A 14670-nucleotide genomic window follows, 5' to 3' on the forward strand; every position below is an offset into this window, starting at 1 on the left:
CTGCGCACACACACATATATATAATATATATATAATATATAATATATAAATATATATATAAATATATATATAAATATATATCAGAGGTCCGCGGTTGTTCAACGTCCTCCCAGCAAGCATAAGAAATATTGCCGGAACAACCGTGGACATTTTCAAGAGGAAACTAGATTTATTCCTCCAAGGAGTGCCGGACCAACCGGGCTGCGGTGGGTATGTGGGCCTGCGGGCCGCTCCAACCAACAGCCTGGTGGACCAAACTCTCACAAGTCAAGCCTGGCCTCGGGCCGGGCTTGGGGAGTAGAAGAACTCCCAGAACCCCATCAACCAGATATATATATATATATATATATATATATATATATATATATATATATATATATATATATATATATATATATATATATATATATATATATATATATATATATATATATATATATATAATGTTGATGAGTGTTTATGTTCGGCAGTCCTCCAATGGCAGGTGTCAAAGCCTGGTCACACTTAAAACAAAAATATAGACTGCTTGCCTGTTGTCTGTGGTAAGTGAGAGGGAGGAACACGTAAAACACAAAGTATGAACAATGAAACTTTAATATATTTACTTTAAACATAAATGAAAAATAAAGACAAATTTCGGGGGATTAAAAATTCAATGAAATAATAAAGAACTGCAAAGACAATGTGAGAGACAATAATACAAAAAAAAGAAATGTAAAAATGGTGCTGAGAATATCGGCTATGGCTGAAACCTCCCTTCGTATACAAGCTAATGAGCTAGTATGCCAGAGAGAGATGTCAACGCTAAGAGCACAAGGAATATTCTGAAGTTGATAGCTGGTCAGGCTCAGAAGTCGACTCAGGTAGAGGGCGCTGAGGTGCGGTGTGCAGGTGCGCGGCTGGCGAGTCACCGATCAAGAGCAGGCAGGCTGGTGAAGGGTAATTAGCTGGTTTGATGACGAGCCGGCGTGTGGAGGGTGTGTGGAGTGGGGGGATCTTGGATACGTTTTGCCTCCTGGTCAAAACGTTTTGTGCTACTGGTGACGTATCTTGAATGTAGCATCTTATACTTGTATATTTGGCGTAACTTGAAGTAGGGAAGAGCAGGCTCAATCTCTCTTGAAAGAGATTATTGTCATAATATATATATATATATATATATATATATATATATATATATATATATATATATATATATATATATATATATATATATATATATATATACACATCTACATTAAAATCACTGTAGGTAAATGCACAAAACACTGTGCATATTAGTGGCTTTAGGCATAGTATGTACTAGCTTTATCTAAAAGTCCAACATTCTGCTTGTAACTTTTTGAATGTATTTACTTTTACCTAAATAAACATTATTATTACTATTATATAGATATTAAAAGTGGGCTGACGTGCTGCTTATAATGTTATATATCTTACTATTATCTATCAGCGAGGGCTTTGTCTCTTATTACAGAATGAATAGACTCAAGATGGTGCAAACAATAAACCGTAATAATCCATTGGATTATTTACAATGTTTGCAAATGGACTGTAGTTGCACACTTCATTGATTTTTTACCGCCAGAGGTGGATAGTTCATTAAGCATCCCCTATTCAACCAGCGAGTGGTAGTTATTTGTGTACCCCGAAGCCCGACCAGCTGTGTAACCAGGCCCCAACCAGTTGTGTAACTGCAAGCCAAGCATGAACGAACCGAACAAAACTTCTGAAGCACAACCATGCACGAACCGAAGCCCGAATACGTACAACAGGAAGCCCAAGTGACACCCCCAGAGCCCGACCAGTTGTGTAACCGGAGCCCGACCAGTTGTGTAACTGGAGCCTGACCAGTTTAACCGAAGCTCGACCAGTTGTGTAACCAGAGCCCAACCAGTTGCATAACAGAGCCTGACCCATTGTGTAACTGGACCCCGACCAGTTGTATAACTGGACCCCGACCAGTTGTATAACTGGACCCCGACCAGTTGTGTAACCGAAACCCCACCAGTTGTGTAACTGGACCCTGACCAGTTGTGTAACTGTAAGCCTAGCAAGTATACATCTCATCCAAACCCCACTAAGCTAAACAGCTCCAGAGCCCAACCAAACTCCCCTAGCTCGACCAAACAAAAATCTCCTTAGCCCTTCCTAAAATCCTCCACTTGCCCTAGTAACCAACTATGGAGCCATAATAAACAAAAAATTGAGCTATGTACGAAAAAAGAAACCCCGGATTTCTAGCAAACATATAGCCATAGAGCCTTAGCAAACAAACCTGGAGGTCTAGTACACAAATAACCCCTGGAGCACACCCATGCACGAACCAGAGCCAGACCATGCACAACCCAAAGCCCAACAAATCACACCCCCGGAGTTATGTAATCAGAGCCCGAACCAGTTGTGTAACCGGATTTCCACCAGTTGAGTAAGCACAAGCCTAACATGAACAAACGAACCAAACAAACTATTCAAAACAAACAACAACTGAAGCACAACCATACACGAACTGAAGCCTGACCATATACAACCCGAAGCCCAAGTGACATCCCTGGAGCCCGACCAGTTATGTAACCGGAGCCCGACCAGTTGTGTAACCAGACACCGACCAGTTATATTGAATTTTGTAACTAGCTCAAGATTGTAACTTGCTTAGCTAAATGAATTGTGGGGTTCAGTCCCTGAGCCCATTATGTGCCTCTGTAACCCTTTCCACTACCGCCCACAAGATGGGTATGGGGTACATAATAAATGAACTAAACTAAAAAAAAGTCTGTGGCTGCTATCGCGGTGTGCTTGTTTGTGTCGCATCTGAACATAAATAATCATCATTGAGTTTCTTAACATTAATAGCCCAAATTAGCCCATCTTGCTTTTAAATTAGCCCAAAAAGTAGTAAGTAGCGAAATTAAAAATTTGGGAGCGTAGCCCTCAAAAGTAGCCCAATTCGCTACTTGTAGCTCAATCTGGCAACCCTGCCTGGTCTGGCGGACGCTGTTGTCGACCGTCACTCAGCGAACATTTTACTGGACAGCATGTACTATTAATTAATAGTTTAAAATCTTAATTATTTTTCCATCTTTACTTATTTATATATTTATTCGTTTGATCAGAGGTTCTTTTTCCTTGGTGCCTCAGTCCACATTGAATATAGGCGTACAGTATTTGTGGCGAAGAGGTGCTGAAAATATTTTTACGCTGTACCCAGATTTTGTTGGAGGAGGCTAATACATCAGTTTCCAGCCAGGCGGGGATCACAGGCTGCACAATACTGATAAATTATGTAATTCACAGAGATGCGCTGATAAACATTAATATTTTATATATCAGCTATATCTAGCTCTGGTTAGGCCCTATTTAGATTATGCAGTTCAGTTTTGGTCGCCGTACTATAGAATGGATATTAAATTCACTTGAAGTGTCCAGTGTAGGATGACTAAGTTAATTCCCCAAATTAGAAATCTTTCATATGAAGAAAGATTAAGAAACCTTAAGTTGCATTCACTGGAAAGGCGAAGAGTTAGGGGTGACATGATAGAGGTTTACAAGTGGATGAATGGACATAACAAAGGGGGATATTAATAGGGTATTAAAAGTATCAACACAAGACGGTCGGGTCGGCCGAGATGTCCGCTCGGCCGACCGGACAGCACACTGGACTTGTGATCATGTGGTCCTGGGTTCGATCCCGGGCGCCGGCGAGAAACAATGGGCAGTTTCTTTCATCCTATGCCCGTTACCTAGCAGTAAAATAGGTACCTGGGTGTTAGCCAGCTGTCACGGGGTGCTTCCTGGAGGTAGAGGCCTGGTTGAGGACCGGGCCGCGGGGATACTAAAAAGCCCCGAAATCATCTCAAGAAGACAGAACACGAAACAATGGGTATAAATTGGATAAGTTCAGATTTAGGAAAGACTTGGGTAAATACTGGTTCAATAACAGGGTTGTTGATTTGTGGAACCAATTGCCGCGTAACGCGGTGGAGGTGGGGGTCCCTCGATTGTTTCAAGCGTGGGTTGGACAAGTATATGAGTGGAATTGGGTGGTTATAAATAGGAGCTGCCTCGTATGGGCCAATAGGCCTTCTGCTGTTGCCTTTGTTCTTATGTTCTTATATTTTATTAAAGATACAGATATAAACTTTGTTTTCAAACATTGAATGTAAATATTTGAAGTATAAGAACAAAGATATATTTAGGATTTAACGATTTCCTATAAATGCAATGGGCTGTGGTGGGTATGTGGGCCTGCGGGCCACTCCAAGCAACAGCCTGGTGGACCAAACTCTCACAAGTCGAGCCTGGCTTGGGGAGTAGAAGAACTCCCAGAACCCCATCAACCAGGTATCAATGATACTTTAAATGCACTCTATCATCATATAGAGAAAAAAATTAACATATAAAATTGAAGTCACTTTAATAATACACAAAACAGAAGTAAAGATATATGTATGTTAATTACGACGCAGGATCGATGTCTAGGTGAATTACAGATTATGTATGTCAGCCACAAACAGGTAACTATCAAAATAAGGCGCCAAGCCGGGGAATGTCATCCACAAGTACAGCTCTAAACTTAATTATAAATCTTAATATATTCTATATCATAAATTCAGAAACAAAATATATTTTAAGATTTTTGTCATTAAAGTATATATTTTGAACCACATACTCATCCCGAGTCTCAGTTTATTGTGCACTACAGTCATCATGGTACCTAAGGGATCCGTGTAATTACACAGAGGAACTTGAGTGGAAGTGGCTTTTGAAGCAAATAGATTTGCTAATCTTTCTGCTTCTTGCTCTGGATGAACGTGATGGGGTGGAGCAGGAGGCGATTTTCCTTTCGTCCTGTTGTTCTGCCTCCAGATGTTACCCAAGGACATCTGCCGGAAATTAGTGGTGCCGGTGGCTGAGCGAACAGAACACTGGACGATTATCCTGTGGTCTCGGGCCACGGAGAGAAACGATGGGCAGTTTCTTTCACCCAGATGCCTCTATTACCTAGCAGTAAATAGGTACCTGGGAGTTAGTCAGCTGTCACGAGCTTCAACCTGGGACCTGGGGGTGGAGGCCCTGTCGAGGAGACACTAAACCCTCGAAATCATCTCAAGATAACCTAAAGGATGTATGCTGATTTAGCTTGGCACACCACTCTAGCCATTTGTCTTCTCTGATTTTTGTAGTTTCTTCATGCACGATAACCCTCAAATTTTAATGTACCTGTTAATTTTTTTTTTTTAAATTTTGCTAGAAATTACCTTAATTATTTAAAATTGTTAGATTAAGGATCTGCCCGAAACGCTATGCGTGTTAGTGGCTTTACAAGAATGTAAAATCAATGCTATGTTCTCTCAAACCCAATGTATCTTGTATAAAGAAAATGACTTTATATAGTGGGTGGAATTTTCCACACATCTTTGGTTTTACTTAAAATAATTTTCAGATAGGTTGTACATATCGATCCAGTTTGTCTGAGTTTTGGTTTAATAAGTTAAAGATTTTTAACAATATTCTTTGGGAGGGGGGGTTCGTCTATTTCAATGTGGGCAACTTGTTTGGAAACGCCATAGTTTACTCCAGCGTTTTCCTGTGCAAATCTAGACCTTGATATATTATACCTGCCTAGTTTGCTTTCCAGAGTTCATTTTAAGAGCTTTCAGAGACTATGCCAATAATTTAGGTGGTTGGTTGTACATGCTATTTCCTTACAGCAATCTCCTGCTCTGAAGGGATAAGTATAGAGCAACAGGACAGCATAAGTCACTTAAACAGTATAAGAGTTGTGGGAATCCAGTTGAAGGTTTAGTCTAACAAAATGCACCCTTGGTACAAAGCCTTTCACTGTGCTTTTAACTTTTATGAGTTACTGTTTGAACCGACAGAAAACCGATCATCCAAGGACACATGTCTTAGCGTGATTTTGCCCACTAAATCCATGTTAGTTTTGGAGCAAATTGTTTTCCATAAACCTGGAGATTGACCCCTGATCAGACTATCAGGACTACGTTTTAATAAAGTTCAGGAACATAATTAAGCTATTTGTCAAAAGGCAGAGCCTGAAAAGACTATTTAGTAGTAAAAATTACATATCAGACAACCAAGCAACGTCAAGGCATTAGATTAACCAAAGATCCTTAACAGAAAAAAGTTAATATACTGGTACATGTTAACATCGGATTACGAGAGTATTCGGGCCATTAAAATCCCAATATGAACATTAAACCTTTTCCAAGCAAAAACAATTTAGCTCTTATTTACTGCAGAAGAAAATTTAATACCCTTAGTAACATTAGTAAAGAATGGACATTAACTTTTAAATTTACAAGTCATGAATTTGAAAATTATCAAGTGTTAAAGGTTATGCAAAGCCAGCCCAATCTCAATGAAAACACATATAACTCGCCAATTCATACCATCTGACATTTACATTCTGGTGTGTAAAAGCAAGTTGATCAATATGTTAATAAAATTACAGGAAAGGATCCACATTTTTATTGAGCTGTGAATTACTCGTCACCATCATCATCATCATCTTCCTCATTGTTGATCTGGAAGTATCTGAGTTCATAAGAGTCCTTGGCAGTTGGGGGTGCTACCACTCTCAGCCAATCACGGAGATTATTCTTCTTGAGATACTTTTTGGTAAGGTACTTTAGATACCTGTTGAAAAGAATATTTTTTTCTTTTAGATTAAATACAATATGTCACAGTAACTTCCTAGTCTTAAAAGTATGTGTAAATTTTCTTAACAGATGCCTGCACCCTCCCAAAATTTGCAACATAGCACTCAAACTACAATAGCTCAAATGAACACAGTATTACATAATGTGTGTGTATGTATATAAATTATAGCAGAAAGTTGTGAAGATAGTACTATACTGCATGCAATGTTAAAGGTATCAAGATTCACCAAGGAGACAACTGACCCCCAGGGACACCGGGAAAGCAAGACATTCGAGCATCTTTAAAATGTTGCAAGTATCAATGGCGCCACAAGAGGGATAGAGCAGCATGGAGTGAAGAGATCAAAGTCCACCTTATCAAACCACAACAGTGAGGAGAAAAGAGGAAACACAAGATAAAAATAGAAAAAGGAAAGCAGAAAGAGGGGGGCAGGGAAGAGGTAGGTAAAGAAGGGGAAAATGCCCATTGGTATGGGGTCATCAAGGACTCTCCAAGCAGAAGCAAATAACTGGTGGATAAAAAATGCACTACTGTTAGAGATCTGTCGTGAAGGGATGAGCAGGCTCATGTTAACATTACATGGTTTTACAGTTTGTGTGGAATAACTATACGTACAAAATTAACAAAAGACGGTGATTTGAGGACAATGTACACCTAAATTGTACATAAATGATCCTGGCTTAGTTTAAAGTGACTTGCCAACCATGGCTTTGTTACTATTCTCGAGACCAAATCATATTACATTCCACGGGTCACCAGTAAACAAAATTTAACTGCAAGCAATTACAAACTACTGAATTTTTCCAGATACTTATCTTGGGTCAATAACCATGTTAAGATATATTATAAAGGTTTATAACTAAAATAAGCAAATTGAGATAAAGGCATTGGCTCAGGGATCAGCTATCTTATATGCTGATCCCCTATGCTGTAAATTTTTACAATGTGCATTTATAAAGAACCTCTGACTATAGACTTCATTTAGTGACCAAACATTTTTAATTATACAAAATATTAATTTACTATAAATATATATATAAATATACAATATATATAAATAATTAAATAAAACTTAAGTGACTACCCACCTTTTAGAGAAAGCAACATCAGCATTAAGGGTGATCTTGTGCTTGTTGCGTTCCAAAGATACCTGGTTCGAGAAATTGTTGGTCTTGCCATTGACCTTAATACGCTGCTGCAGGAATGTCTCCTGGAAAGTAAATCACAATTGGTACTGTAGGGAAGTTGGCCCTACTAGCACCCAGCTAGGGAAGGTCACCCTAACTGTTTGCTCATTAGTACCAGTAAATGAGCAATGCATGCAAGCTTAACACTTAGGACAAATAAACAGCATAGCACTATTAAAATAGAGCAATGGCTATGCATCCACAAGCTAAAGTGTCATAGGTTCACTAGCCTGAAGTGAATGAATGGCAGTTTCAGTACTTAAAAATGACAAATACAGTATAATTCCACTTTAATGTTTCTCTCCAAGATTTATTAATTTAACACTATCGCTCTCAGTCGACTCGCACTCTAGTTTTAAAATTTTAAAATTTAAATAATTCGGGCGATGAGCGTTCAAAATTTAAAACGTGTTAAAATTCTATTTATTTTTCTATTATGGGGCTAGTTTTAAAATACGCATTTATATTACGAACAATTTGATACCAAAATGAAGAGGCAACACGAAAATTGATGGCATCAAACTAAACGAGTACACACACTAGTTTCGAGTGTGCCAAATGGGGCTCATTCACAGGTAACTGTTGGCTGACCTTAGACTTTGATGCAGGGGGAGTCATGGCAGATTTTTGACCTTGTATGCATATACCCCTGTAGGGAATTCTATTGTGTACACAATGATACCAATATGAACGACGTAGCACGAGAATCAAGGCGAGAAAACTGAAACGAGTACACACATTTTGGTGTCGCCGCAGCCTCGCCTGCTCCGCCGGGAGCATGTCGTAGAAGTATGCGGTGCGCCCGAAAGCGATAGTTAAAAGATGTTTAAGGAATAAAACTTGTGCAAGAGGCCTAAAATGGGCATTTTTTTATGTATCATAGTTACTGTACTTAAATGTGTTACACAATCTTATATAGTTCAAGTACAGTGGCACCTCAAGCAACGAGCGGCTCTATCTACGAGCGAGCCACTTGCAGAACATTTGTTTCTACTAACGAGCGTTTCCGCTGGTTCTCGGACACCTTTTACAACAGTTCTTCTGCCGTTTCGCAAGACTACGTTTTCCACATGACGAGCTCGGTGCCAGAACGGATTAAACTCGTTAATCAAGGTGCCACTGTATATAAAGAGCCAAAAGGAAAGCCAAATTTATACCTGCTTAAAGTACAGGGTACTTACAAAGTCTGCAGCATTCATGATACCATCTTCAACGGGTTGACGACAGTCTATGTGGAACTTCAATTGCAGCTTCTTTCCACGTCGACCCTTCCCAACCTTCGACTTGACAACTTTACCCTTCTTTATTTGGACCTGTGGCTTCTGGGGTTTCTTACTACTTGTAGCCTTAGCCTGAGGCTTTGCAGGTTTTGCAGCCTTAGCCTGAGGCTTTTCAGGTTTTGCAGGCTTTGCAGGTTTCTTCGCTTGAGGTTTAACCTGGGGATAAATATATAAAAAAAAAGAAAAAATCAGGAACTGTTCACACACATATATAAAAAATAACATCTTATGTTGATCAGTCAAGTGGGTGATGAGCTTGTCAGCATTGCCACTGCCTATGTAATGGGATATAGCATCATGTATAAATAAAAATATGAAGCACAGCAGGTTTCTGCTACAAGGAGCTTAAAGGGACAGAAAACGGTTTTCTGAAACGTCCTTAAACTCTCATACTTTTTTTTTGTTTTGCTTAATCTACATGGTTACTACTATCTTTTCATAATGGATTAACATCCTAGCATGAACAAAAATTAAAAATAATTTTAGTAATTTTACAATTTCACTTTCAATTCAGCTTTAAAAATATAAAATGCCACCATTGAATACTTTTCTTTCATAAAATTAACGACAGGACTGTAGAACAGAACATTTGACAATGTGAAAACGGTGAGAATAGATACAGAATTTTTGAAGCTGTATCAAAGTTGAAAATCTAGTTACAGAAAAATGAATTGCAATATCTCTGCAATGAAAATGATCTTACTACTTCATTTCCTTGAAAGTTTTAACACATGGGTTGGCAATCATACTCTACGTGATAGTTGTAGTCAGTGTGTTGAAATGAATAATACCACAAAACCCCCCCCAAAAGAAAGATATAATTATAATGGATCGGGGGATATATATGTATACTTTATGTAAATGATAAAGCCCTAATCAGGGGCCATATTCACAAAACAGTTACGCAAGCACTTACGAACCTGTACATCTTTCCTCAATCTTTGGCAGCTTTGTTTACAATTACAGGTACTGTATTAAACAGTCAATGAGCTCCAAAGCACCAGGAGGCTGCTTATAACAATAACAGTTGATTGGGAAGGTATACCGTTGTACTGACAATGCTAATCTTGCTTGATAAGCTGTTCACTTGAGACAGTTAAGTAATTCCCAGCAATGCCTGGTTACAAGTGACAGGATGAACAAACCAGCAGGTTTTCTTCCTATTAGGGAGTGTTTTACATATTGCTATTGCAGTACTGTATGTCCACTTACAGGATGAGGAGTACCGCACAATAAACTTGCCCCCTCGTGGCAAAATTAAATTATCATCGCTGACTTATGCCACAACTTGATTTCTACTGAAATCGAAGTCTGAATGCCCCTACTGAAGCCAGTCCAAGTTTTTACGTATGACCCACAAGCACTTGGGTGGAAGGGCAGAGTGGTCCTACAACATACACCCCAACTTCAGATACACACAGAAATGACACATGAGAAATGAGACAATGAGACACAATGACACAATGAGAAATCATTGTGATGTATATCTGAGAAAATAGATGCGTGTCAATTCCTCACTACCTGTATTATTATTTGAAGGTTTGTTAGTATTCAATTTACTTTGTTCATAATTGTTTTTATTAACACTTAGTTTTGTCCCCTTACCAACATCTTGGGTCAAGCACAAAATCACTTTGCTATCTACATTTTTGCTTCCAACACATGCCACAAAGTTAATATGAATGGTAGTGTTTAATTTGGTATCTTTTTTAGCCGTCGAATTAATATTAATTCAGTGTCGGGGATCTGGCAGCCAGTGTGTATTCATATACCTTAGTCTTACATGCCCCCCCCAAACAGGTCAATTTATTGAATTTGACCCAGGATGCAAACCCACAACAAGCTGACTAACACCTCGACACCTACTTTTAGAGGAATAGAAGCACTAGGCGATAGGAAATGTACCCAACCATTTTTGTCCCACCCAGGATTCAAACCAAAAATTCTCTATTGAGAGTCAAGAACAAACCAGACTGTACTACCGGGACCTAGGGGTTGTACTTTATGATGGCATTTTACAAAATGCAATATAGGCAAAATAAAATGAGGGAAAAAAGAGGAAAGCTAAAGTTAGCTGACATGACGTTGAAAATGACAATCGCAATCATCTGGACGTTCTGGTGTTTTGAGCAAATGACGACTATAGTCACAAAAATCAATGGGCTTTATTATATATATATTATATATAAATAAAAATAAAGTCCACCCCAGAATTTAATTTCCTAATGCAAATAAAAATTTGTCTAGCATAGCTAACATTAATTTCATAATAGCCCTTGCCAGAATTTTTATTAAAAAAAAAAAAAAAAACTATAATCAATAGCCAACAGGCAGATTATACAATGGGACCCAGCAAGATTGAAACATGTTTACGTAGTATAAATTATTTTTTGGGGACGACGGCAGTTTACTAAAAGTCTTCTCATTTATGAATAATAAGAGGCTATTTTTTTTACTAGGTTGTAATAGCTAGAGCAGTAAAATCTTGAATAAAGAGTAATTAGTACTGTATTTATAAGTTAAACAAAACAACGAAGTTGTACAAAGGCCTTTCAGCAAGTATTTTTTCTTAATTGAAAACTATAAATTCAATTAGGCTTAAGTTGGGTAGGGTTTTAATTGTTTATTATATATATACACAAGTTATTACATTCTTGCACAGCCACCAGCACACAGCATTTCGGGCAAGTCTTTATCGTGTTCCCCAAAATACAACCCACCAAATACAGTAGTTTAATACCAGGAGTGCCTTGCCAACTTCAACACCACTGGGACTTAAAATCTGTTTGCAAACTGCTATGGCTAAGCCGAGACAAGCATCCACTATCCTGGATTCAACCTGGACGCATAAATATATATGGCACAAGCAATCTAATTGATCAAGAACCCTAACAATGCATTTGGCCCATAAGGAAAATAGCCTTGCGATATTCGTGACTGGACACTATCGCACATTGCAAACATACAATTGTTAGGTTTGGTGGGCTTTTGAAGATGTCTTTAGTACGCGAGGTGAAACATGGAAGTTTGATATATTGGTGCAGTAAACGAGTTAACATACCCATGATTTACATATCCCCATAATTTCTAAAAACAGCTTAGTTTCGATCTAATGGTCATATGCAATTGTATATGTTTGCAATGTGCGATAAACATGAGCAGACCAGTAGATAGAAACGAAGCCGTTTTTAGAAATTATCGGGATATGTAAATCATGGATATGTTATCTCGTTTACTGCACCAATATATCAAACTGTTCTATCAGTGTTTTATCAAATATAAATCAATCAAATTTATCAAATATATGAAAGTGTTTTACCTCTCGTACTAAAGACACCTTAAAAAGCCCACCAAACCTAACAATTTACATGTATACGGATTTAAACATTTAAAACCCAGCCTAAACCTAAGCCTTTTGGAAAAATTTGAACCAGTCACGTGGTGTTGCTTTGAGCGACGGTAACCCAGATTTTTTTTAACTTTGTATTAAAGTCGCAACTTATCGTGCAAGTTTATTAATCCCGGAAAAGTGACCATGTTAACAGGGAGTTGTGCAGTATGGCGGCCGGGCGGCGCGGGGTCTAAACATATAGACACAAGACGGGCATGGCGCCATCACGGCAGGCCTCGGGTGGAAATCACTTAACTTCATTAAAAATCAACTCTCCCCAACATCAAATAAATAACCAAAACATATAAACACAAACTACAGCACACTTAAGCCTCGCCCTTGTACAACACTGACTGAAATACAGCTATCAGAGTAGCAAGGCGGTGGCCCGCCGCCATGGGCCATGTGGCGTCACTTGCAAAATCAATCAAAATAAAACCCTTAAAACACCTAAACTACGTCAAACTATCTCTCGCATAACGGGCCACAGGTGTACACACACACGTAAATACCAAATAGCGCCGACGGGAAGAGATATAGAGGAGGGTAAGAGGAGAGAAGCGAGGAGCAGCTTACCGCCGTCATGGTGGCGAGGAGGGAGGGCGAGAAGGAGCGAGGCGCGGCCCCGTCCACCTCCCTCACCAACTCTATACATCCACACTCACACTATACTTTTTATTTCTTACTCTCATTTTATGTATCAAATTCACTCTAATAAACTCTAATTTGTATAAATTTTATGCTATGGGTGGGATTTGTGACTTCTCTGGAATAGTCATTAGTACGTGATGAGGAGGAGTTGCTCTTTCTGGATTTCTCCTATTTATTGCGCAATATTGTAAAATAGTACAATTGTTTAAATATTAGAGTAAATTAATATTACTTAAATAATTTATAATGGTGCAATAGATACTTTTATACCATACACCGTCTGCGAAAAATAAATTAACGCAACAAATGAACCCTGTCATCCTTTTAATTGACAGCTGGGACAATGCCTAATTGCTCAAGCATTAATGCGCATCATGAGCTAGTTATGCCCAATGCCAGGCGGCATATGATGCCCAAAGGGGCGTGCTAATAGTTCAAATAGCCTCCAGTACGTGTTATTGACAAGCTGGAAGGCAGTTGGCCAATCAGAGTAGCAGCGGCTGGCGAGTGCGCACAACACTTCCACCAACAGCTGCCATTTTTGTTTGGGTAGCACTTAATTTGGGGCTCACTTTCACAGGAAATGTAAGTAAAGGGTGGAGTGTGAGGCGTTGACGTGCCTGGTGAAGGTTGGGTGCGGGTAGCGAGCGGTGAGGGCGGCCACTAGCCAGTTGTGTGTGAGGGTAGAGGGTGTGAATATTTGCGGGGGTGTGAGGAGTGGCATCGATCGACCTCACTTGGAGACGAAACAACTGTCAAATTGTGCCGCACTTGGCCTTCTGTGTCGCTCACCAGCCCACCACAAGACATGTAAGGCCAAGATCTAGTGTCAAGTGTTACCTCTCGAGTGCCTGTGGCTCTAGGAAGGGAGTGCAAATGGGACAAGAGAGGAGAGGAGACGTGTCTTGGGAGTAGGTGTGGGTGCAGGCTATGGGAGCTGCCCACTTTGCTGTCATTATCAGCTGACGAGGCAATATGGGTGGGGTCAGTCAGGACTGTAAGCGAGGCTGACAGTCCTGGCTGACTACAGGGGCTGGGGCTAAAAACTGTCACCTCCTAGTAACTGATCACTGGTTTTTATCTCCCCCCTCCAAGGCTTTTCCAGCTTGTGTGACGTTTTGGGCGTGAGAGTTGTGTATCGTGTGGCATGTATTTCTCTCAACCTGAAATTCTATGTTTGGAATGTTTGAGAATTGCTGGAATATATTGACAATTGAGTGCAGGATCTTTATGTGAAAGTGAATTAATGTTGATACACTCAAGTATTTTGTCAAGGCTAAAAATTATAATTTATTGTAGTTGCATTTGTGTTTTCATTCGTTTTGAATCTTATTCTTGGCCATTTTTTATTTAAAATTTGTTTGAATTGCCAAAAACTGTACTTTCATTCAACTATCAAAAGTCCGAGTTTAGATTTTTTCCCCACATGCACTGTTAATTAAAGGCATTAACCTTTCACTGTGGAAGCGTGACCGAG

The 14670-nt window shown here is 39.2% G+C and overlaps 2 protein-coding genes across 3 annotated transcripts in view; one reads left to right on the top strand and one right to left on the bottom strand.

The window, feature by feature from the left end:
• Window positions 1-6477: 6477 nt before the first annotated feature.
• RpL22 (Ribosomal protein L22) lies at window positions 6478-13272 on the bottom strand. Its single transcript, XM_045745112.2, has 4 exons — window positions 13119-13272; window positions 9053-9307; window positions 7773-7894; window positions 6478-6660 (listed from the first exon to the last, which is right to left on the bottom strand). Exons 1-4 carry the CDS (start codon window positions 13125-13127, stop codon window positions 6507-6509), a joined length of 540 nt encoding a protein of 179 aa, XP_045601068.1. The 5' UTR covers window positions 13128-13272; the 3' UTR covers window positions 6478-6506.
• A 512-nt stretch (window positions 13273-13784) lies between these two features.
• nSyb (neuronal Synaptobrevin) overlaps window positions 13785-14670 on the top strand; it is a 42254-nt gene continuing 41368 nt past the window's right edge. For both annotated transcript variants that reach the window (XM_069328936.1, XM_069328937.1), the window contains exon 1: window positions 13785-14003. The gene's annotated coding sequence lies outside the window, so the exon portion shown is untranslated. The remainder of the gene's footprint in view (window positions 14004-14670) is intronic.

Source organism: Procambarus clarkii, chromosome 22 (genome assembly GCF_040958095.1).
Source record: "Procambarus clarkii isolate CNS0578487 chromosome 22, FALCON_Pclarkii_2.0, whole genome shotgun sequence".
NCBI classification, from domain to species: domain Eukaryota; kingdom Metazoa; phylum Arthropoda; class Malacostraca; order Decapoda; family Cambaridae; genus Procambarus; species Procambarus clarkii.